We start from the raw sequence: 25,330 nt of genomic DNA on the forward strand, positions 1-25,330 counted from the left end.
TATCCACTACAGCAATGGCTGTTCTTAAAGAGTTGCTCGGGTGAGTCATATAAAGGATCATGTCATAGGCGTATAAACTAATCCTGTCTTCCCGTGTTCCCATCGCTATCCCCCTGTAAGTTGGATGATCCCGTATATTAATCACCAGGGGTTCGATAGCAATAGTGAACAGTAACGGGGAATGGGGACAACCCGGTGTAGAGGGAAGAATGAGGACAAGATACCATTAACTAGTATTTGCGCCCTCGGATATTTATACAGAATAGTTATCCATTTGATGAAGGTCAGACCAAATCTGAACCTCCGCAACGTTTCCAATAGGTAGGGCGACTCGATTGAATTGAAAGCCTTGGCAGCGTCAAGAGGTGCCAAAGCCCAATCAGCTTTCATAGCTGTTCCAATATGAGTGAGCTCAGATTGAACTTTCCTAATATTTTCTGAAGTAGACTTTCCGGGCATAAAGCCCGCCTGATCAGAACGTATGATCTGCAAAATTACTTTATTGAGTCTACTAGCTGGTACCTTCATAAGCAATAGCCACATTCAACGGGGTCCTTATCCGGTTTCAATAAAATTATGATTGTGGCATCATACACACTGTCTGGTAGTTTACCAACACTCCGAGCATGGGAGTACATCAAGCAGAGCGAGGGAATGAGATGGTCGGAGTAACGAAGGTACACCTCCAGAGGAATTCCATCTGGGCCGGACGCCTTTCACCTTGACATATCTGTTAGGGCCTGTAGGACCTCAACGTTGGTTATATCCAATTCCAGGGCTGCTCTACCCGTATCATCAAGTTGCGCGAATGTCATGCCGTCCATGTAGGACATAAAGTCGAGCCATTCATATGAGATCTGGGAGGAATACAAATCCCTATAAAATTGAACAAATCTGTCCGCTATTCTCGGGGTGTCCGTCAGAATACTCCCCGAGTCCTGAGGCTTCAATATAGCCGGACTTTGGGAGTTTTGGTGTATTATGTGGGCCAGAAGTTTACTTGACTGGTTACCCAGCACATTATAGACTTGCTTAGCAAAAAACACTTTCCTGTATGCTTTTTCTTGTACCAGAAATAGATACCTACGCCCCATCTGCAACCAGTTATCTTTATTTATGTCCCAGGGGTCCACGATGTATCTGTCCTCCAGAGCACCACATTGCATCGCCATATCTCCCTCATCCCTAGAAGCTTCACGCTTCAAATAAGCAATAGTAGATCGCAAACAACCCCTCAGGTATGCTTTCAGAGTATCCCAAAGAATATTCAATTCCTCAAACTACCTATTAGTCTCCTGCAATACCTCTTTGTCTACACTGGTTTTGACCACATCCCAGCGTAGGGATTTGTGTATTAACCTGGAAACCCTACTGGCGTAAGATGTGTGAAATGAGTGGTAAGACCATTGGACCCACGGTCTGTGTAGAAGTCTAACTTTATCAGGCACTAAATGCGTTTCCTGCAAGCATAAGATATGAGGGTTAAATTTGTGAATATAGGTGAACAGTATAGCACGTTTCCATGGATTACCTAAGCCCCTCACATTCCATGACATAACCTGTATAGAGGTCATTGTATATACATAGGTCTAACTCTGAACCGGAGTAAGTCTTCCAAGTAAACTGTAAATATTTCAGCATCTGTGACACAAATTACCAACATCATATACTGTAAGGTGTGGTCTTGCATATATTTGTACTCTTAGATCTGTATAATATCGCCTACATACGGCATTTTCATAAACGTAGAAAACAACAAACAAAAGAACATTTATTTTGATCGGCAACGCAAGGTGACAAATAGGCCATTGCCGAAACCTGGCCATACCTGTGGCACTAAATAAGTACTGGGAAGATCCTGTGCCATATCCCAACGGAGAAATTTTTTTCAGCACAGGATGCATCAAGTATTCTTATTACTTAGAGTCCCCATAAGGCCTATAGTGGAACACACAAAACTGATCTGCTATACTACCTTCATATCCAGCAATACAGCGCAGACCATATAATTACGTAAGATGACCAGCATCCAGTATGTCCTCATCCCGCAGTCCAGATCAGATCGTCCCATATCGTTCATATTGCAGGATATAGTCCACTGGTGATGGTAAATACTTAATGGTGGAGTCCTGGAAAGGAAGAATGTTCCAATGGCATAGGAAATATAGGTATCCTTCAATAGACCAAGTGAAGCACATTGCAAACGACAGATCCAATATGTTCCCAAGGAGAGGATCAATTATGTCGAGGTAGTCTACTTCTCACCCACTCATCAGCTTCATGCGGAGAGTTGAAGAAAATGGAGCATTCGTTATTTACCACCCTTAGCCTCGCGGGGTATGCCATAGAGTATGGTATATTCAAGTCTCTCAGGCGGCGCTTCACAGCCATAAATGTCACTCTGCGTTCTTGCAGATCAGCTGAAAAATCAGGGAAAATCGAGACAGCAGCCCCATTATATGTAATCGCCGGTAGTCTACGAGCTAGACGTAAAATCACATCTCTATCATTGCAGTTCAGCAGATGAGCTAGAAGTGGTCTTGGCGGGGCATCCGGTGGAGGCGGTCTGGCTGGAACCCTATGGGCCCGCTCCACAGCAAAGACCTGCGAAAATGGCACGTCAGGTAGCAATTCCCTTATCCACTTCACAACAAAATCGCCCGGGTTCTGACCTTCTATCTTTTCCGGCATGCCAATTATCCCAATATTATTCCGGCATAGCTGGTTCTCTAGATTGTCTGTCATTTGTTTGTTCCAAAGTACAGCAGCCGATTCCAGATTTACAAGTGCACACGGCATGGCGGCTGTCCTATCCTCCACGCCGGATACTCTATCCTCCACATGCATCACTCGTTTCCTTAAGGCCTGCATATCCTACCTGATAAGGCCTATGTCAATCTTCACCTCCTCCAACTTGCCTGTTAAGGAGGTATTGCATGCTGAGATGGCCGCCAGCAGTTTATTGGTCACCTCCGTCAGGGTAGGTTCCGGCTCAGGCTCCTCCTCCGCAGCTAATGAGGCTTTCCCTCCAGAGGACTCACTTCCTCTAGAACGCTGTGGCTGAGGGGTGCGGCCGCCATGTTGGCCTTCTCCCCTTGCAACTTCCTGCAGCTTTTCTGCGGCCGTTTGACCTTTCGTGGGGCTCATGACATCTCTCCCGGCGACCTTCAACCTCTTGGATCTCCGGGACGGAATTTTGAAATGAAAGGATGAGTACAGGATATGTATGGTACAAGGTCACTGAGGTGCTCCTAAGTCATGCGACTGCTCTCGCTGCGTGCCAAGCCACGCCCCCGCAAAAGGTTCTCTTTAAGTGATAATCACTAACAATATTAGCTCCACAGCCCAGTGCACTCCATGTGCCGCTGTATGGTGCTCCGACAAAAAAAACCTCTGTATGTCTCAGTATGAAATTAGGCTGGACTTATTTCTCTTTTCATGGCTACAGAATTAATTTTGTTGACACTAAGGCTGGGTTCACACACACTATTTACGGACGTAATTCTAGCGTTTTAGCCCCGAATTACATCCGAAAATGCGTCTCAAAAGCGTTGGCAAACATATGCCCATTCATTTGAATGAGTCTTACGATGTTCTGTGCCGACGGTCATTTTTTTTTACGCGCCGCTGTCAAAAGGCGGCGCGTAAAAAAGATGCCGGCGTCAAAGAAGTGCCTGTCACTTCTTCAGACGTAAATGGAGCCGTTTTCCATGGACTCCATGGAAAAACAGCTCCAATTACGTCCGTAATGGACGCAGCGAAACACGCCTGCACATGCCATTACGGCTGAAATTACGGTGCTGTTTTCTCCTGAAAACAGCACCGTAATTTCAGCCGTAACGGACGCTGCCGTGTGAACATAGCCTTAAGGTAAACCTATAAAGAAGTGATACATACAAAACAATGGTAAAGAGAAGAAAAAATCAACGGCACTCACCATTCAGTAGAACTTTCATTTAATGTTGGCGCAAGATTAACCTCTTAACGATGAAGGATGGATATATCAGTCATGTGCAGGTGCTAGTTCCCGCAAAAGGACGGATATATCCATCCTCTGATCGCGTGGGTACTGCCAGTGGCAGGAGCACGGCTGTTATACACAGCATGGCTCCTGCCGCATCTGCCGGAATTGAAGTGCACTCCGACTCCGGCAGTTTAACCCATTAGATGCCTCTGACATAATGACCGTGGCATCTAGTGTTTTTGACAGGGGGAGGGAGCTCCCTCTGTCACCCTACCGGCACCCCCGCAAAGAAATTGCAGGGCGCCGTTGGGTTTCCAAAGGCCCCCAGGTCTTCCTTCAGCAACTGCCTAGAGGCATGGCCTAATAGATTGCATGTCAGTTTTACAGGCAATAATGCTTTGGTATACTAAAATAAAGTTAATAAAAGTTAATCGATATATTGTATGCATCCAAAAATGGTGCAATTGAAAAATACAACTCGGCCCGCAAAAAAACAAGCCCTTATACGGCTATGTTGACGGAATAAAAAATAAGTTACGGCTGTTGGAATGCGACCGTGGGAAAACAAAAAATAATCCTTGGTCATTAACGCGCAAAATGGCCTGGTCATTAAGGGGTTAAATTAAAAATTCTACTGAATGGTGAGTGGCGTGGATTTTTTTCTACTTTTTACTATTATACCTGTGCTAGTCTAATCATACCACTAAGCACCACCTGTTGTGGATCCAATTGAATCCGTTTAGACCGTATGTGGTCGTCTGATTATTGAGACATGTAGTGCTCCAAGAGCCAAAGCAGTGCCGATCTTTTTCTCACTTAGAACATTTGCATATACAAAACAATGTTGTCTGTAGAAAACCAGACTGCTGAGTGCAAACCAATGGTTTGGACTTTTAATGGTTCTATATTGTGAATGTAGGTCCTAAGCTTTTCTAAACACTCTTCATAGCCAATTTGCTAAGAAATTTGCATGTAGAATGTTTTGAAGAGCTTGGTGGCCTTTATATTTTTGAAACCGGTAATTGTAATTGTGATATCGTATGTACCTCATAATAATTTTTACGATTTTTGCGTCAGTTTTCTAGAAATTTATAATGAGCGTGTCCGGGATTTGCTGCACCAATCTGAGCAGAAGAAACCTTATACCCTGCGAGTCCGGGAGCACCCAGAGAAGGGGCCATATGTGCAAGGTATGATAGAAAAGCAATAGCAGCTACACACAAAGTGGGGTGCAAAAAAATGTCTTTATATTACATTTTCCATTAACATTCACTTGTTATTAAGGCTAAGAAATTTGGATCACCTGCGATAGTGTAAAATGTTGTGCTGGATAAATAAATTCTCACATTGAATTAAATGTTTTCCGCTTCTGTAAAGGCCATGTTTACATCTGCGTTCGAGGCTACATTCGGAACCTCCGTGGCAGATTTAATCAAAATTGCCGAAAATAAATTTGTTCTGCTGTAGGACTATTTTTTACAGTCAAAATGACAGACACCTTGAAGGAAGCCATTATACGTCAATGGGGTCCGTCGGGAGCCGCTGATATCCAACGTAAAAAGTATCTGGCACTGCATCGTGGCTATTGTTAAAAACGGAAGCCCAGAACCTTAAAAATGAAGTATAAAGAAAGCAAGTTGTTTAGTTATGGAATCTAACGATGTCTTGTAATACCAATAATGTCTACATTTCTGTTATCCAGTCCTTACGAAAATGAACAAGCCACCCCGGCAATCAGCTGGTCATTGTGTGGGTCCAGCTTTATGAACAGTTGGCGATCTACTATCATTGATTCGGGAAGTTCCATGCAATGGCTTATTTATATGTGTTACATTGCTCCCATTATTCAAATAAATAAGCTACCATGTAATACATTGTCACGTTGAGATTGCCGGAGAGTAAACAAAATACTCTCTGCAGCGTCTCTCTGCTCTTACAGTGGAGTCCCAAGCAAGAGTCACCCCCTCTATGACGTCCATATACCCTTATAGGGCATATGAAAAGCGGTTGTGTATGGGACAACCCCTTAAATAATGTGCGTTTAGGGGTGTTGAGCCCCACACTGATTTAACCTGTAATTTATTAATTGAAATCCCAGCTAAATCTGTGCCTAGGAGTCCAGTGAGCGGTCCTAATCAGCAATTGGCTGTTATTTCTTTATGCCCACTCATACATGAAAGGCTGTCAATCAATGGTTGAACTCCCCTTCCCCACTGGACCCTTCAGCCTACAGTGAACAGGGATTGAAATGAAAAAAATTGTTTATTCATTTTTGCACAAAACTACATCTCATTCTGCTCAGCTCATCGTGCTCTATAACCTACTACCAGCAGATAAGACAGCATGTTCAATGTGACAAATTCATTTTAATGAAGACCAAACTAATCTGCCACGTCCTGCGTGGGGAATGCAGCGTAGAGTATTGAACAATACGATGTGTTATTTTTTTGCTTTTTTTAAAATCGGTTCAGTTCAAGATTTTCACAGTTACAGATTACTGCAAGAACAAGCACTAAAATACAACACATGTATTCATAAGCCGTGCGTCATTACAGGTCAAATAATGTCTCAACAACCATTAGATAAGGGTCAAGAAAATGAATAGATACATGTCAGCAAGATAGAAAACATGTCAGATATTCGTATCATTTGTCCCACCTTAATCAATAGAACGTGTACGAGGACATTAAAAGCAGTGGACCCCGGAATTCTCAGCAGGTCAAACTTTACTCATCCAATGACTGAGTACTATTGCAAGAACCCCAAGGAGCCCAGACCTTTTCAAGCTTGTGGGGGCACTTACGGTGCTGATACATGACTTTTACAAATTTCAGCATGTCATCAATCAACTTGATCCAGAAATCGCTAGTCGAGGTGCCGGGGGCCATCCACATAAGGGTAATGGTTTTACAAGCCATAAATAGGGACATTCTAATGAAAATTTGTCTGATGGGGCCAATGATCTGAATCTAATAGTTGACCAAAACATAGCTTGGGGGCTAGAAAACTGGGGGAACCAAGCACACATTTAAGAACACCAACTTCATCTCTCCAACAATGCCATGTCTTTGCCTGAACGCCTCCAAACATCTGCCCATTGATTTCAATGAGAAAAACTGTGTTTCGTTCCCAAGGGGTGTTTTTTTACATGGTCGTTTGTAAAAACGGTGCGTAAAAAAGAAGTGCATGTCACTTCTTGATCCGTTTTTGGAGCCGTTTTTCATTGTCTCAATAGAAAAACCGCTCCAAAAACGGCCGTAAAAAACGCATCAAAAATCGCTTGATGCTTTAAAAATGGCTGAAAATCAGAGGCTCTTTTTCCCTTGAAAACAGCTCCGTATTTTACAGCCGTTTTTTGTTAAGCGTGTGAACGTACCCTTACTAACAAAGTGTCAGTAAATCGATGACTTGGAGGCCACAATTAACACAAACAAACATTTTTACTTGTGCACTTTTTTTTTAATACAATTACACCTGAAAACTGGCGGGATTTTATTCCTCAAAGTGTGTGATATATCTGCTTGTCATATTTTTAGTTTCAAAAATTGGGAGATGACGCATTCAGCACATGACAAGTGCTGTAAACCTTTAGCTGAATAGAAGTGTTTGTGGAGAACATATCCTCGAGACACTTAGCTTATACTTAAAATTAGAATCATGTGGATTTCCCAGCAATTTCATAGGAAGCCGTGTGGATCTCAGAAAGAAAACGGAAAATGCAAAGAGGGTCATTGTTGAAATCTGACGAAAATAAGAGCAGATTATGCATTTACTGCATTGCTTTTGAAGAAAGAGACTGGTTCCTGTTGGTAGCAGTTTATAAATGTAATATCAGTCTCTTACATGCCCTTAGATTATGCAGCTCTATTATTGTTAATTATTAATACCTATAAACAGAGAGTACCCTGATAAACCATTAAAATATACCTAAATGCACATAATTCAGCTATCCAAGCCTCTGGATCTTGGAGACACGTGTCACCGGGTAGGAACATGTAATGAGGTTTTATTGTATATTTGTGCAATGCATACTGTGTAACTGTATTTATATTGTATTGCAGGCTGCTCTTTAAAATATTTATATTTTGTAAAGTGTAAACTCTTAATAAAACGTTGAACCTTTTATTCAACAACTAAAAAATAAAGAATCATTTTGGGAAAAGCTGATACATTGCGTTATGCCAAAGAGAATCCCTGTGTCATGCACTGCATAGCTGCATGGCTCTGATGTCCAGGACTCAATGGAAAAGCTATACTGAGCCCTTCACCTAATTGCTTATGACTTTACACCCTCTGTATTGAATCCTGACATTCTATATAGATTTTAATGTATCCCTCTAGCATGATTACATTGTTGTGAATTTAGTCATTGCTCCACCCTCTTATGTGGCAGGATGGACCACCTCTAGCCATGACACGACTTATTGATATGTGGGGTTATGTATTCCCCACACTATATAAAATAACTTAATTAACAGGTCAGGGCTATAGTTTGCATGGACACTTATTGCTTTCATTTTGTTAGCATACTGCCCCCTAGTGGAGGAAGGTATCTCCAAACAACTGCACTATAACAGAATTGCAGTTGAGTCATTACAGTAGTATTAGTCCTGTTTTATAAATATTTATGATTTATATTTTGCATTTTATATATTTTTTTTATTTTTACTTGTTTTACTTATCACATTAACTAAAGGATGACTATTTTTCTTGTAAATATTTTTCCCGTTTATAATTTTTCTCTAATGATTTGCATACAAATTAATCTTTAATTTTCTTTGCTTTAAAAATAGGATTATCACAGCATGTAGTAACTGATTATGAACAAGTTGTTGCTCTCCTAGAAGAAGGAATGGAAAACAGGTAATTTATATTTTATTCCTTACCATAGCTGTTATGTGTTCATTCTATAATTGTATGTGATTTTTCTGGTTTTACTTATTGAACAATGGTCCTTCAGCTATTGTATGCTTGGTACTGTATGATAATCTGGTCAGAATACCTACCCCTCAGATTTCCCAACTACTTCACATGATATTTGGGGGTGGGACGATACTTGGTTCTAGATATCTTGTTGTTGGACTATCTTGATTGCTTGTTTTATATCTTACCTGCACTTCATTCCTCTATAGGCCTTTAACACGTATTATCCTTGTGATGTGAGATTATTTGGCATTTTTATGGGGTTGTTACGCCCTCCTATTATGTATTTGTACTATTGGATTTTACCTGTTTATATTTCCATAATTTTCATCAAAATTGTAAGTGGTTTTATGGATTGAGCATTTAATTGCTGTACGTTTTTTATTAATCTGTCCCAATCTATCAAAAATGAAAAGTGGATCAACTTTGCGATAAGTTTTAAATTAAATATTTCCTAACATTTTGTGTCTTCAGCTCCTACGCAGACCTAGGCGTCCCCATGGTATCAGTTTACAAGCAAACCCTTTGTAGTCTAATCCTGCATTCATACCCCCTTCTGTCTTGCTTTCATTCATTTGGTTGGTAAGCAAAAAGAGGGGAACAGATGAAAGTGATTATACAGGTGCGCAAAAGGCACTTGACAGCTCCGTGTGTCATCCGTGTATGATGCGCGGCTGCGTGATTTTCCGCAGCCGCCATCATAGAGATGAGGCTAGTCGACGTCAGTCACTGTCCAGGGTGCTGAAAGAGTTAACTGATCGGCAGTAACTCTTTCAGCACCCTCGACAGTGAATTCCGATCACAATATCGAGTAACCTGTTTAAAAAAAAAGAGGTTCATACTTACCGAGAACTTCCCGGCCGTTGCCTTGGTGACGCGTCCTTGGTGACGCGCCTCTCTTGACATCTGGCCCACCTCCCTGGATGACGCGGCAGTCCATGTGACCGCTGCAGCCTGTGCTTGGCTTGTGATTGGCTGCAGCTGTCACTTGGACTGAATTGTCATCCCGGGAGGTCAGACTGGAGGAAGAAGCCGGGAGTTATCGGTAAGTCAGAACTTTTTTTTTTTTACACGTTCACGTATATTGGGATCGGAAGTCACTGTCCAGGGTGCTGAACCAGTTTAACTCTTTCAGCACCCTGGACAGTGACTGTCTCCTGCCGGGTTCGGTCAAAACGAGTTCGGCCGAACCCGGTGAAGTTCGGTTCGCTCATCTCTAAGACACTCCGTTCGGATGTTTGTAAACAGAAAAGCACGTGGTGCTTTTCTGTTTACATTCAGTTTGACAGCTCTTGCGCGAATCACGCAGTTCGCACGGAAGTGCTTCCGTGCGGCATGCGTGGTTTTCACGCACCCATTGACTTCAATGGGTGCGTGATGCGCGAAAAACGCACGATTATAGAACATGTCGTGAGTTTTACGCAACGCACTCGCGCTGCGCAAAATTCACGCATTGTCTGCACTGCCCCATAGAGTAATATAGGTGCGTACGACACGCGTGAAAAGCACGCGCGTATATTACGCAGGTGTAAATGAGGCCTTAGTTTGTAGTCTGTTACCTTGGGGACGTCTCGGTCTGCACAGAAGCTATGAATCACAAAATGATAGGACATTTTTAATTAAGATCATTTACAAAGTTGCCTTATTTCTCATTTTAGATACATTGGAACAATAACAAAAAAAAATGGTTGCAAAGTTGGACACCGCTTTTAATGTTCATTTTAATCTTGAATACAAGTATCTCTGTTTGCAGTCATTGAGTAGGAACTCTCATTATTTACTTGGAGTGGATAAAAGTCTGTCCTGGTCATGTGGTACACGGGTACTTTGCTCTGATAACTGTACTGTACCTGTAACAAGCCGTGCTCCTGTGTGTCCATCACATGAGCTCAAAAAATAGACTAAAAAAACAAAACAAAAACAAACAATATATGTCCATAAATAACTGTTATTGTTCTTGTCCCTCGCTGTAGAATAACAGCAGCCACCCATGTCCACGATGCTAGTAGCCGTTCTCATGCCATCTTTACTATCCAGTACACACAGGTAAATTGTAACATTTGAAATTCCCGTGGACTATTATGATGGATTTGTTGTTCGCATATCAAAATGCCATTGGTGCCTTTTAACCTCTTAATGACCAGGCCATTTTGCACGTTCATGTCCAAAGAATATTTTTTGTTTTCTCATGGTCGCATTCCAAGAGTTATAACTTTATTCCGTGGACATAGCAGTATAAGGGATTGTTTTTTGCGCGACGAGTTGTATTATTCAATTGCACCATTTTTGGATACGTATTATATATAGATTAACTTTTATTAACTTTATTTTAGGAGAGGATTGAAAATAAGCGGCTATTCCAGCATTGATTTTCACGTTATAAATTTATGCCGTTTACTATGCAGCGTAAATAACATGTTGCCTTTATTCTATGTGTCGGCACGATTACGGGGATATAAATTATGTAAAGGTTTTATATGTTTTCCTACATTTGCACAATAAAAACCCTTTTAGAAAAAAATTACTTTTTTTTGCATCGGCGCGTTCCAAGAGCCGTAACTTTTTTATTTTTCCATCAATGTGGCTGTATGTGGGCTCGATTTTTGTGGGCCAAGGTGTAGTTTTCATTAGTACTATTTTGGGGTACATGGGACTTATTGAATAACTTTTATTTTATTTTTTATGGGGGGAATGGGAGAAAAGAGAATTTTGCCGTTGTTTTTTGCGTTTTTTTTTTTACACCGTTCATCCGGCGGTTTAATTAATGTGTTAATTTTATTGTTCGAGTTGTTACAATCGTGGGGATACAATATATATGTATGTGTTATTTGTTTTGACACTTTTACAAAATAAAAAATATTTTGGGGTAAAACATTTTTAAATAAACTTTTATTTAACTTCTTTACATTTTTGGGTTTTAGTCCCACCAGGGGACTTCATCATGCGATCTGCTGATCGCTTATACAATGCTTTGGTATACTTAGTACACCAAAGCATTATTGCCTGTCAGTGTAAAACTGACAGGCAATCTATTAGGTCATGCCTCCTGCATGGCCTAATAGGCAGTTGCTGAAGGCAGACCTGAAGGCTTTTGTTAGGCCCACGGCTGCCATGGAAACCCAATGGCGCCCCGCAATTTATTTTCGTGGGCGCTTATGGGGTGACAGAGGGAGCTCCCTCCCTCTGTGAAACACATTATATGTCGCTGTCGCTATTGACAGCGGAATCTTATGGGTTAAACTGCCGGAATCAGAGCGCGCTTCAATTCCGGCAGTTGCGGCAGGAGCCAGGCTGTGTATAACAGCCTTGCTCCTGCCGCTGATCCCGTGGGTACAGTGGCAGTACGCACGGGATCAGAGGGCCTTATGCGGGAACTAGGTCCTGCATTGGACGGATATATCCGTCCTTCGTCGTAAAGGGGTTAAGACAACAAATTTGTGTTATTTATACCACAGTCTTTGCACCTCAAAGGAAAAGGTTTTGAGGAAATCTACTCCTTTTACTTCCAGCTCCCAGCTTGCTGACCTCTTTGTACTACCCACTGAATGACTACACCCTGTATTTACAGCTCGGTCATAAAAAAGAGACCTCATTTCCATTTAAATCAACACATTCTGAAATACTCTGATACTTCTTTATCTCATTGTAAGGCCGCAGCAGATTACTATGCCAGCTATTGAAAAGGTTTCATCTTTTTCAATGTAGAAGGGATGAAATCCACAGTGAATCCGCAGGAAATATCTGCACTTAACACGTGCAGATTTCGCTGTGGATTTGCGGCGAAAAAATCTTTAGTCTCTATAGGTTCCTTCCTAGTATTGATGATCAAATAGATTATCTAATTCTAGTCAAATGTGGGGGTTAACATACCGGCAAATCAACTGAATGGTCAGCCATGTTATACATAATAAGGGTCCACCAGAGCGAGAGCTGCTCTATATGAGGGGAATTCTGCGCTTTTTAATAGAAGGTGGTCCAAAGCAAGGCAACCCCCTCATTGGCCTCGATATTCCCTAATAGGGCACGAAGAAATTGTGCAATGATCCCCTCCTTTTCTTTCTCACTGCAATTTCATTCTACACAGGCTATGTTAGAAGACAATTTACCGTCAGAAATTGCCAGCAAAATCAACTTGGTAGACTTGGCAGGCAGGTGAGTATGGCTAGGATACTTTGTTGGGTATGGTATATGTTCAATAAAGCATTGATTTATATATTTATGGTTTCCTTGTAGTGAAAGAGCTTCTCCAAATTACTGCAAAGACCGTCTCACTGAAGGCTCAAACATAAACCGGTCCTTGGTAACTCTTGGTATAGTCATCTCTGCATTAGGTATGTGATTTGTGTTTCTCAATGCGGAAATAATTGGGAGGAAAATACTGATAAAATGCCAGCGATTGTGCAAGCTCTGCTGGAAAATAAATCATTTGTTTTAAAAAGAGTAGCACTGACTACAACTTCTATTTACACCAAACTCTCTTGCTGTGCCATAATTTGTGTCTCCTTATTACATAAACAGCGTCACGCTTGAGCATGGGCTGTGTCTGGTATTGCAGCTTAGCCCCATTCACCTCAGTGAGGATGAGCTGCAATATCAGACATAGCCCATGAACAAGAGTGGCACTGTTTCTGGGGAGAAAAGAGTCACCCTTTTTTCAGATCCCAAACAATAATTGTAATTCATTACCTGACACTAATATCTCAAATCTAAATTTTCTGTTTATTGTAGCACAGAATTCCCAAATGAATAGTAGCTGTCAAAGCATCAACAGCATCCTCAGTGACGGGGACAGTGGCATCTCAGGCAGTCCCACAGGAAGCAGTGCAACTGGATCAAGACGTCAGCCATTTGTGCCTTACAGAGATTCCGTTCTTACATGGCTTTTAAAGGACAGTCTTGGGGGCAACTCAAAAACAATCATGATTGCCAGTAAGTTGCCTGTTTAGTTTCTTTGTTTTTTAACACAACCATTTTTTCAGTTGTGATCAAATGCTAAAATTATGCATTCAGTCCTTTCCCCAACCTCCATGCTTTCTAGATTTAAAAGGGTTGCCCGATATATTCTACATTGTCATTGTTGTTACACTCTCCCCGACAATAATCTTTTTTTTTTTTTTTTTTTAACTTCGGTATTTTAATAATTTTCTATAACCTCAACAGAGGAAAAGGGCACGAGGCACAGAAAAACAAAGAAAAAGCATTGCATACAGTCAAATAGGGCAACAATGTGCGACAACACCCTACAATAATCTTTTAATGTACACTACCGTTCAAAAGTTTAGGGTCACTTAGAAATTTCCTTATTTTTGAAAGAAAAGCACAGTTTTTTTCAATGAAGATAACATTAAATTAATCAGAAATACACTCTATACATTGTTAATGTGCTAAATGACTATTCTAGCTGCAAACGTCTGGTTTTTAATGCAATATCTACATAGGTGTATAGAGGCCCATTTCCAGCAACCATCACTCCAGTGTTCTAATGGTACATTGCGTTTGCTAACTGTGTTAGAAGGCTAATGGATGATTAGAAAACACTTGAAAACCTTTGTGCAATTATGTTAGCACCGCTGTAAACAGTTTTGCTGTTTAGAGGAGCTATAAAACTGACCTTCCTTTGAGCTAGTTGAGAATCTGGAGCATTACATTTGTGGGTTCGATTAAACTCTCAAAATGGCTAGAAAAAGAGAGCTTTCATGTGAAACTCGACAGTCTATTCTTGTTCTTAGAAATGAAGGCTATTCCATGCGAGAAATTGCCAAGAAACTGAAGATTTCCTACAACGGTGTGTACTACTCCCTTCAGAGGACAACACAAACAGGCTCTAACCAGAGTAGAAAGAGAAGTGGGAGGCCCCGCTGCACAACTGAGCAACAAAACAAGTACATTAGAGTCTCTAGTTTGAGAAATAGACGCCTCACAGGTCCTCAACTGGCAGCTTCATTAAATGGTACCCGCAAAACGCCATTGTCAACATCTACAGTGAAGAGGCGACTCCAGGATGCTGGCCTTCAGGGCAGAGTGGCAAAGAAAAAGCCATATCTGAGACTGGCTAATAAAAGGAAAAGATTAATATGGGCAAAAGCACACAGACATTGGACAGTGGAAGATTGGAAAAAAGGGTTCTGGACAGACGAATCGAAGTTTGAGGTGTTTGGATCGCACAGAAGAACATTTGTGTGACGCAGAACAACTGAAAAGATGCTGGAAGAGTGCCTGACGCCATCTGTCAAGCATGGTGGAGATAATGTGATGGTCTGGGGTTGCTTTGGTGCTGGTAAAGTGGGAGATTTGTACAAGGTAAAAGGGATTTTGAATAAGGAAGGCTATCACTCCATTTTGCAACGCCATGCCATACCCTGTGGACAACGCTTGATTGGAGCCAATTTCATCCTACAACAGGACAATGACCCAAAGCACACCTCCAAATTATGCAAGAACTATTTAGGGAAGAAGCAGGCAGCTGGTATTCTATCTGTAATGGAGTGGCCAGCGCAGTCACCAGATCTCAACCCCATAGAGCTGTTGTGGGAGCAGCTTGACCGTATGGTACACAAGAAGTGCCCATCAAGCCAATCCAACTTGTGGGAGGGGCTTCTGGAAGCATGGGGTGAAATTTCTCCTGATTACCTCAGCAAATTAACAGCTAGAATGCCAAAGGTCTGCAATGCTGGAATTGCTGCAAATGGAGCATTCTTTGACGAAAGCAAAGTCTGAAGGAGAAAATTATTATTTCAAATAAAAATCATTATTTCTAACCTTGTCAATGTCCTGACTATATTTTCTAGTCATTTTGCAACTCATTTGATAAATATAAGTGTGAGTTTTCATAGAAAACACAAAATTGTCTGGGTGACCCCAAACTTTTGAACGGTAGTGGACTTACCTTTTTTTTTTTTTAAAGTGCCATCGTTCTCCGCTCACTTGTAATGTCACGCCTTCTGCCTCCTCTAGTGACGTACGGTTTGTTGGGTTTCCTGTTCCCGACCCAAGACCACACATGAAAGACTGCCATCTTCTTTCACAGTGTGGAGTGCGCGCCTCTATGTTATTTTCAGAGCAGGGACCGTGCAAAACTTGGAAAGGACAGGGTAAAATTCAGGGAAGAGATGGAAAATGGGGGGAGTATGGGGCCTTGGTTATACCATGGATGGTGGGATCCCAATGAGAGTCATTGTACGGGAAAGGATGTCGGTAGTCACACACATGAACAAACGGCAGGACACTTCTTAGAGCGTGCAAGGCATGCAGGGAAATGTAGTCTCAGCAAGAAGCTGAATAGAATGTAAACAAATGATACGCGACGTAAAAATGAGGATCGGTATGTAGCGCTTTTTTGGACACTTAGGCTGGGTTCCTATTTACGGACGTATTTCCGGTGTGATTTAGTCTCGAATTACGTCCGAAAATACGGCTCCAAAGCATCGGCAAACATCTGCCAATTCATTTGAATGGGTTTTACGATGTACTGTGTCGAAGGTCATTTTTTTTACGCGCCGCTGTCAAAAGACGGCGCGTAAAAAAGACGCCCGCGTCAAAGAAGTGCCTGTCACTTCTTGAGACGTAATTGGAGCCGTTTTCCATTGCCTCCATGGAAAAATATCTCCAATTACGTCCGTAATGGACGCTGCGAAAAACGCCTGCACATGACATTACGTCTGAAATTCCGGAGCGGTTTACTCCTGAATACAGCTTCGTAATTTCAGGCGTAACGGAGGCTGCCGTGTGAACATACCCTTAGGCTGGGTTCACACAACCTATTTTCAGGTGTAAACAAGGCGTAAACTAAAGTAAGTAAAGAAAAGATTTCATAAAATTATGACAGGGTTTTTTTGTTTTTTTCTTAACTGTTATTATGGCGTCTTGTAAAGATAATACTGAAAAGTCTAAATGTTTGAAGCCCTAAAAGGAATCTCATTCTTTTAACACTGGTCTTTAAAGTGTAGCTAAACGTTCGGCAAACTTCTGACATGTCATAGTGACATGTCAGAAGTTTGGATTGGTGGGGGTCCGAGCACTGAGACCCCACCAATCGCTAGAACGAAGCAGCTGAAGTGCTCGTGTGAGCGCTCATCTGCTTCGTGTCTGTTCGGCTTTTTCCGTAAATAAATGTATTGGTGTACGGACTCAATACAAAGTCTACGAGCCCGTACACGATACATTTATTTCCGGAAAAAGCCGAGCAGAAACTAAGCAGCTGAACGCTCACACGAGCGCTTCAGCTGCTTCGTTCTAGTGATTGGTGGGGGGCTCAGTGCTCGGACCCCCACCAATACAAACTTCTGACATATCACTATGACATGTCAGAAGTTTGTCGAACATTTAGCTACACTTTAAAGGGAACCTGTCACCAGCATTTCACCTATAGAAGTTTACTTATCCCTCACTGGCCGCTGCTTTCAAAAGTTCATTACCGTTATCCCCTCTCCTAAACTCCTCCTCCTACTGTAAATAACGGTCTGCAAAAATTTTGCGCCTTTTATTGTAATAATCTGGTGTCCCTTTGTGCGCACACACCAGAAGAGGACATCAATGCACAAGCGCAGGATTTTGTGTGCTGGGGGAAGGCGAGGAGCTGACAATCAAAATTAGGAGGTGGGGTAAATTCGGAAAGACTTGAGGATTGAAGATATGACTCTTTTCAAACGAAGATATGACTCTTTTCTGCTCATTAGCATACGGTGCGGGAACACTAAATAACTGAATACTAAAGCTACAGAGCCGACTATGAAGACAATTATAGGTTATATAGAAATGATTTTTCACCCACTACCACCTGGTATTGCTGGTGTAATAGGTGAAATGCTGGTGACAGGTGCCCTTTAAGCGCCTATAGGAAAATTTAATTTTCAGGCAGGCGGGAAAGCATCTAGACTTCTCCAGCACTGACTTTTCTTGGGAGAGTTACATTGGTAGCCTATAATACATTATTGTAATATACAAAGGATTATGCTGGATATAGAAAACTGTAAACTTGTAAGATAATGTTTGCTTCTAGATAAAGTTACTATACCTTATCTGCTTTAGAAATTATTTATAGATCGAATTACTGAACCTAAAAAAATAGAATGCTGGGTCCATATGCACTGCGTGGACTTGTTCAATACTAACCATACATTCACATTAAGCTTCACCTCAGTGGAGCCCACTGACTTGCTGTACACTAACAGTGCATACTATTTACATTTCATTTTATTATTATTTTTTATTCGTGCTCATTTTTAGGGTCACGCTCTTTAACCCCTTCCCGACATTTGCCGTAAATGTACGTCATGGAAAGCATTGACGTCCCGCAAAATGCCGTACATTTACGGCAAATGTTTGGCACCGGCTCAGAAGCTGAGTCGGTGCCATCATCGTCGGATCTCAGCTTTATCTTACAGCTGTCATCCGACTGTAACGGCGGGGACCGAAATTAGCTTAGATCCCCGCCATTAACCCCTTAAGTGCAGCGCTCAAACGCAATGAAATTGCCGGGGTTCCGGTGGCTGCAATGGCAACCGGAGGCCTAATACTGGCCTCCCGGTCTGCCTAGCACCGAAGCCGGTCAAGATCCGCCCGGCGGCGGAGCCTGATCGGCTTCCGTAGCTGCCGGTAAGATGGCGCCGGGTCAGGAGCTGATCCGGCGTCATCAGCGGTGGAAGTCAGCTGTACTGTACAGCTGACATCCACCTGTAACGGCAGGAACCGGAGCTAGCTCCGATCCCTGCCATTAACCCCTTCGATGCAGCAATCGAAAGCGATTGCTGCATCGTAGCGGTTACTAGCAGATCGCCAGCCCTGACAGGCAATCGGGACTGGCGACTGCTGTTATGGCAACAGGAGACACAATGGTCTCCTGCTCTGCCATTACGGAAGCCGATTAGGCCCCGCCGGGAGGCAAAGCCTAATCGGCTTGCTGTCAGTGAATGACTGACAGATCTAATACATTGCGCTACATAGGTAGTGCAATGTATTAGAAAAAAATAAATCTGACCGTTGAACCTTCAAGTCCCCTAGTGGGACTTGAAGAAAAGTGTAAAAAAAAGTATAAAAAAGTGTAAAAAAAAGTGCAAAAAATAAAAGTTTGAAAACAATAAAAGTTTCAAGTAATCAAATAAAACACAATCCCCCTTTTACTCTTATCAAGTCCTTTATTATTGAAAAATAATAATAAACCATATGTATTTGGTATCGCCACGACCGTAACGACCTGAGGTATCAAAATATTATATTATTTATTGCACGCGGTGAACAGCGTAAAAAAAAACGTAAAAAACTTTACCAGAGTTTCTGTTTTTTGGTCACTTTTGCCCTACAAATATTAGAATAAAAAGTGATCAAAAAGTCGCACGTATCCAAAAATGGTACCTATAAAAACTATAGCTCGTCCCGCAAAAAACAAGCCCTCATACACCTCCGTCGACAAAAAAATTAAAAAGTTATGGTTCTCACAACTTGGCGACAGAAAAAAGACATTCTTTTTACAAAAGTAATTTTATTGTGCAAAAAGTTGTAAAACATAAAAAAGTGCTATAAATTAGGTATCGCCGGAATCGTACTGACCCGCAGAATAAAGTTAACATGTAGTTTATAACGCATGGTGAACGCTGTATAAAAAAAAACGAAAAAAGCTGTGCCAGAATTGCGTTTTTTTGTTTACTTGGCATCCCAAAAAATAGGATAAAAGGTGATCAAAAAGTCACATGTACCCCAAAATGGTACCAATAATAACTACAGCTCGTCCCGCAACAAACCAGCCCTCATACCGCTACGTCTATGAAAAATAAAATTAGTTATGGCTCCAATAAGTCAGGAAATAAAAAAATATGCAGTTGTGCCCGAGGGGAACATTTCTTCTGTTTCAAGAGGCGATTTATCAAGGACCTAAAATTAGGGAACCAGGAAGGGGAGAGCCCAAACATATCCGCTGGAAGCGACGGTGCCCGTATTATACCAGGACAACACTTCCTAGCAAAATTCCCCAAACTACAAAAGGTGCGGAGTGTGGACCAAAAGGGGGATAAGAAATGACACCATTTATCAGTGCGACACTGGCCTGTGCGGAAAGGATTGCTTCACAGCGTAACACACATCTATGGATTATTTTTTTTATACCACCTGACTATGCCCCTTATATACTCTGCCCCGCTTACATGTACCCCCACATTATAAATGGAAACACCAGCAATACTCAAACAAATATAGTACCAAGCAAAATCCGCTCTCCAAAAGCCAAATGGTGCTCCCTCGGCTCTGAACCCTACAGCGTGCCCAAACAGCAGTTTCCTTCAACATATATGGAATCGTCATACTCGGGAGAACCCTTTTAACAATTTTTGGGGTGTGTGTCTCCAGCGTCATAAGCTTGGCATGACATATTTGCCACTGAATGGCATATCTAGGGAAAAATATAAATTTTTAATTTGCACCATCCGCAGCGCATTCATTTATGGAACAGACCTGTGGGGTGAAAATGCTCACTACACCCCTTAATAAATGCCTTGATGGGTGCAGTTTCCATAATGGGGGTCACTTCTCAGGGGTTTCTTTTTATTATTTTACATCTGAGCCTCTGCAGTTGTGAACCAATACTTTGTAAATCGCCAAATTAGGCCTCCACTCCGCATGGTACTCTTCACTCCTGAGCCCTGTCATATGTCCAGGCAAAAGATTAGGGCCACATGTAGGGTGTTTCTAAAACCGGGAAACACTGCATAATAATTAGAGAGCTGTCTTGTTATGGTGGCACAAGCCGGGCACCACATATTGGAATATCTATGGAAAAAAATCCCATTTTCACTCTGTAACATCGAGTGAACACTAATTTCTACAAAACACCTGCAGGGTTAAAATGCTTACTACACCCCTTGGTAAATGCATTGAGGGGTGTAGTTTCCAAAATGGGGTCACTTCTGGGGGGTTTCCACTGTTTTGGGCCCACAGGTGCCCAGAAACCAATCCAGCAACATCTGCACTCCAAATGGCGGTCCTTCCCTTCTGATCCCTGCCGTTTGCCCAAACAGCAGTTTATGACCACATATGGGGTATTGCCGTACTCGGGAGAAATTGCTTTACAAATGTTGGGTTCTTTTTTTCCTATATTTGTTGAGAAAATGAAAAAATTTGCGCTAAAGCTACGTCTTATTGAAGAAAAAGGACTGTTTTTATTTTCACTGCCTAATTCTAATAAATTCTAATAAATTCTGTGGGGTCAAAATGCTCACTACACCCCTAGATGAATTCCTCAAGAGGTGTAGTTTCCTAAAAGGAAGGGGCCTTTTTGGGCGTTTTCATTGTTTTGTCCCCTCAGGGGCTTTGCAAATGTGACCTGGCCTCCGCAAACCATTCCTGCTAAATGTGATCTCAAAAAGCCAAATAGTGCTCTTTCCCTTCTAAGCCCTGCCGTGTGTCCAAACAGCTGGTTATTACCACATGTGGGGTATTGTTTTACTCGGGAGAAATTGCTTTACAAATTTTGTGGTGCTTTTTCTCCTTCAGTCCTTCTGGAAATGAGAAAAAATTAGCTAAACCTAGATTTTTTTTGAAAAAATGTAGATTATTATTTTCAGTGCCTACTTCCAATAATTTCTGCAAAAAAACTGTGGGGTCAAATCGCTCACTATACCCCTAGATAATTTCCTCAATGGGTGTAGTCTCCAAAATGGGGTCACTTGTGGGGGGTTTCCACTGTTTTGTCCCCTCAGGGGCTTCGTAAATGCGACATGGCCTCCGCAAACCATTCCTGCTAAATGTGGACTCCAAAAGCCAAATGGCACTCCATCCCTTCTAAGCCCTGCCGTGTGTCCAAATATCCGTTTATTACCACATGTGGGGTATTGTTTTACTCGGGAGAAATTGCTTTACAAATTTTACAGTGTTTTTTCTCCTTCAGTCCTTGTGGAAATGAGAAAAACTTAGCTAAACCTACATTTTCTTTGAAAAAATTTAGATTATCATTTTCACAGCCTACTTCCAATAATTTATGCAAAAAACCTGTGGGGTCAAAACGCTCACTATACCCCTAGATAATTTCCTCAATGGGTGTGGTTTCCGAAATGGGGTCACTTGTGGGGGGTTTCCACTGTTTTGTCCCCTCAGGGGCTTTGTAAATGTGACATGGCCTCTCAAACCATTCCTGCTAAATGTGAACTCCAAAAGCCAAATGGCGCTCTTTCCCTTCTAAGCCCTGCCGTGTGTCCAAATATCCATTTATTACCACATGTTGGGTATTGTTTTGCTCGGGAGAAATTGCTTTACAAATTTTGCGGTGCTTTTTCTCCTTTAGTCCTTGTGGAAATGAGAAAAAAAATCGCTAAACCTACATTTTCTTTGAAGAAATGTTGATTTTAATTTTCACGGCCTACTTCCAATAATTTCTGTAAAAAACCTGTGCGGTCAAAATGCTCACTACACCCCTAGATAATTTCCTTGAGGTGTGTAGTTTCCCAGATGGTGTCACTTTTGGGGGATTTTTACTGTTTTGTCACTGCAAGAGCCCTTCAAACCTGACATGGTGCCTAAAATATATTCTAACAAAAATAAGGCCCCAAAATCCCCTAGGTGCTCCTTTGCTTCTGAGGCCGGTGCTTCATTCCAGTAGCACGCTACGGCCACATGTGGGATATTTCCTAAAAATGCAGAAACTGGGCAACAAATATTGAGTTGCATTTCTCTGGTAAAACCTTCTGTGTTATAAAAAAAATTGTATTAAAAATTTATTTCTGCAAAAAAATATGAAATTTGTAAATTTCACCTCTACTTTGCTTTAATTCCTGTGAAATGTGTAAAGGGTTAAGACATTTTCTAAATGCTGTTTTGAATACTTTGAGGGGTGAAGTTTTTAAAATGGGGTGACTTTTTGGGGGTTTCTAATATATAAGGCCCTCAAAACCACTTCACAACTGAACTGGCCCCTGTAAAAATAGCCTTTTGAAATTTTCTTGAAAATGTGAGAAATTGCTGCTAAAATTCTAAGCCTTGTGATGTCATAGAAAAATAAAAGGATGTTCAAAAAACGATGCCAATCTAAAGTAGACATATGGGTGATGTTAATTAGCAACAATTTTGTGTGGTATAACTGCCTGTCTTACAAGCAGATACATTTAAATTGAGAAAAATGCTAATTTTTGCAGTTTTTCGCTAATTTTTGGTGTTTTTCACAATTAAATACTGAACATATCGAGCAAATTTTGCCAGTAACTTAAAGTGAAATGTGTCACGAGAAAACAATCTCAGAATCGCTTGGATAAGTGAAAGCATTCCGGAGTTATTACCACATAAAGTGACACATGTCAGATTTAAAAAATGAGGCTCTGTCAGGAAGGTCAAAAGTGGCTAAAGAGGGAAGGGGTTAAAAACACCTGTTTTGCTGATCACTGTTTTGGCTTTGTTGCAGATTTCTCTTCTGATTATTTATTCCTATATATCCTTCAGAATGCTGCAATTGTATTGTTATATTGTAGTATTTGTTTTCGTTGTCCTAATTATTTGTGTCAATGCTCTAATAACTTAGTAGTTAAAATAACGAAACAATTAATGCCGATTTCCCCCCCCCCCCCCGACATATTTCACAGTGTATCGTATGATGTCATAAAGTTTGACAGTGGGCAACATACATGTCTGGGACCCCAGTCCCCTGATGAAACATTGGTAAATGGTCAAACATGTCGGTGGGGATGGGCACGGTTGTTTAATGATTTTTAACCAGCGTGTTTTTGCTGAGAGAGCTGTGGACTGTTATCGAGTCCCCGATCTAGAGGGGGTCTAGACAATAACATCAAATAGTTATTAGAGCACTGAAACAAATAATCAGAACAAAGAAAACAAATACTACAATATAAAAATAGAAGTGCAGCGTTCTGGGGGATATATATAGAAATAAATAATCAGAAGAGAAATCTGCAACAAAACCTAAAACGGTGATCAGCATAACGTGTTTTTAAAGCGTGTGACCCTAAAAATAAGCACTAAGAAAATCATATCAAATGAATTGGAAATAGTATGTAGTGTTCGTGTAGAGCAAGTTAGTGGCTCCAACAAGGTGAAGCCTTAACGTAAATGTATTGTTGATAGAAATAGAGTTACTTTCACAGAGTTCATGTCTAGACTTCCATCCGTTCTGTATTTCAGGTTTATTACATTATTTTACATTTCATGACATATTATTATGGTTATTTCAGCTGTGTCTCCATCAAGTAGTAGTTACAATGAAACTATGAACACCTTGCGCTATGCTTCAAATGCCAAAAACATCATCAATAAACCCAGAGTGAATGAGGCAAGTATTGCTAAGTATTCCTTTTCTAAACAAATCTAATCCTGTACATTCATTTTGATTTGCTATTTACTGCTTCATTTTATGGTTTGTTAAGATCAGTTCTGCCATTGTTTTTCTTGACCATGGATAAATATGTTAGAAAATAGTTCTTTTGTCCTTGTGACCTGGACTATTCTGGATAAGAATAGAAGCTTTGGCTGCGGAAAGAAACCATTGTTTTTGAAACAATGTAGTAGTGTATGAAAGAAAGTCTTGTAAAAGGATCTGAAAACCTTTTTATATAGGTTTATATTTGATACACGCCACGGAACCGATACATTTGACCTTGCAATTCAAATTGTTAGTTGCTTTGGTTAGTACACAAATTGGGTTTACATGATATGCCATAAATGTCTGATGTTTGGGGGTCCCCCCTGGTCCTTACTCATCCAGGTTGAGGCAGCCACCATCAGTCACATCTAGACCTAGATTGAACGGTAAGGTGGTCTTGCATAGGTGGGGGTTCCAGAGGTGGGAACCCCATTTATCAGACATTTATGGCTGGCATACCCTATAGATATGTTGTAAATGTGTATGGTGGGAAACCCCTTTTAAAGTAATACTATTATGAAAAGGCATTCAAAAGAGGGTGGACTCATTATTTCCTAACTATTGGAATCATAAGCTTCTGATAGTAACAAGGGTCTTTAGAAAAATAATGCATGCAAGGCTTTGGAGGCCTCTTTGCCATGGTTTTCCTAATCTACCCTCAGGGCCCATGCTTATTGGATTCTTAAGGCCCTTTTACACGGGCCAGCTATTGGGCAAAGTGTTCATGTGGGACATGTGTTGCCGACATTATAGAAATGGGGACTACTTGCTTGGTCCCTGCCACTGTCTCTCTCCTTTATGGCTTATGCAGATCTCTGTTTCTGCTATGTTTTGGATAGACAATGTTTGTTTGAATTTAACCCCTTAACGACCAAGGACGAAAATGAACGTCATGGTCGGCTGCTAGTTCCCGCACCATGACGTTCATTTTCGTCCGCATTTCAAACTGTCACTCTGTGTAAACACAGAGTGACAGACCCGCGCTGACATCAGTCTCGCCGGACAGCGGACCATCGCCGCTGATTTCGGCAGTTAACCCCTTAAGTGCGGCGACTGATTGCCTTCGCCGCATTTAAGTGGTTTGAAGCACATCA

At 41.4% G+C, this 25,330-nt stretch overlaps 1 protein-coding gene across 1 annotated transcript in view; it reads left to right on the top strand.

Annotated features, from left to right (window-relative positions):
- STARD9 (StAR related lipid transfer domain containing 9) overlaps window positions 1-25,330 on the top strand; it is a 174,760-nt gene that overhangs the window by 90,007 nt on the left and 59,423 nt on the right. The window contains exons 7-13 of the mRNA XM_075844676.1: window positions 5,042-5,154; window positions 8,758-8,827; window positions 10,861-10,933; window positions 12,972-13,039; window positions 13,121-13,218; window positions 13,616-13,816; window positions 24,049-24,146. Coding sequence (XP_075700791.1) covers window positions 5,042-5,154; window positions 8,758-8,827; window positions 10,861-10,933; window positions 12,972-13,039; window positions 13,121-13,218; window positions 13,616-13,816; window positions 24,049-24,146 — 721 coding nt within the window. The remainder of the gene's footprint in view (window positions 1-5,041; window positions 5,155-8,757; window positions 8,828-10,860; window positions 10,934-12,971; window positions 13,040-13,120; window positions 13,219-13,615; window positions 13,817-24,048; window positions 24,147-25,330) is intronic.

Source organism: Rhinoderma darwinii, chromosome 12 (assembly GCF_050947455.1).
Source record: "Rhinoderma darwinii isolate aRhiDar2 chromosome 12, aRhiDar2.hap1, whole genome shotgun sequence".
Classification (NCBI taxonomy): domain Eukaryota; kingdom Metazoa; phylum Chordata; class Amphibia; order Anura; family Rhinodermatidae; genus Rhinoderma; species Rhinoderma darwinii.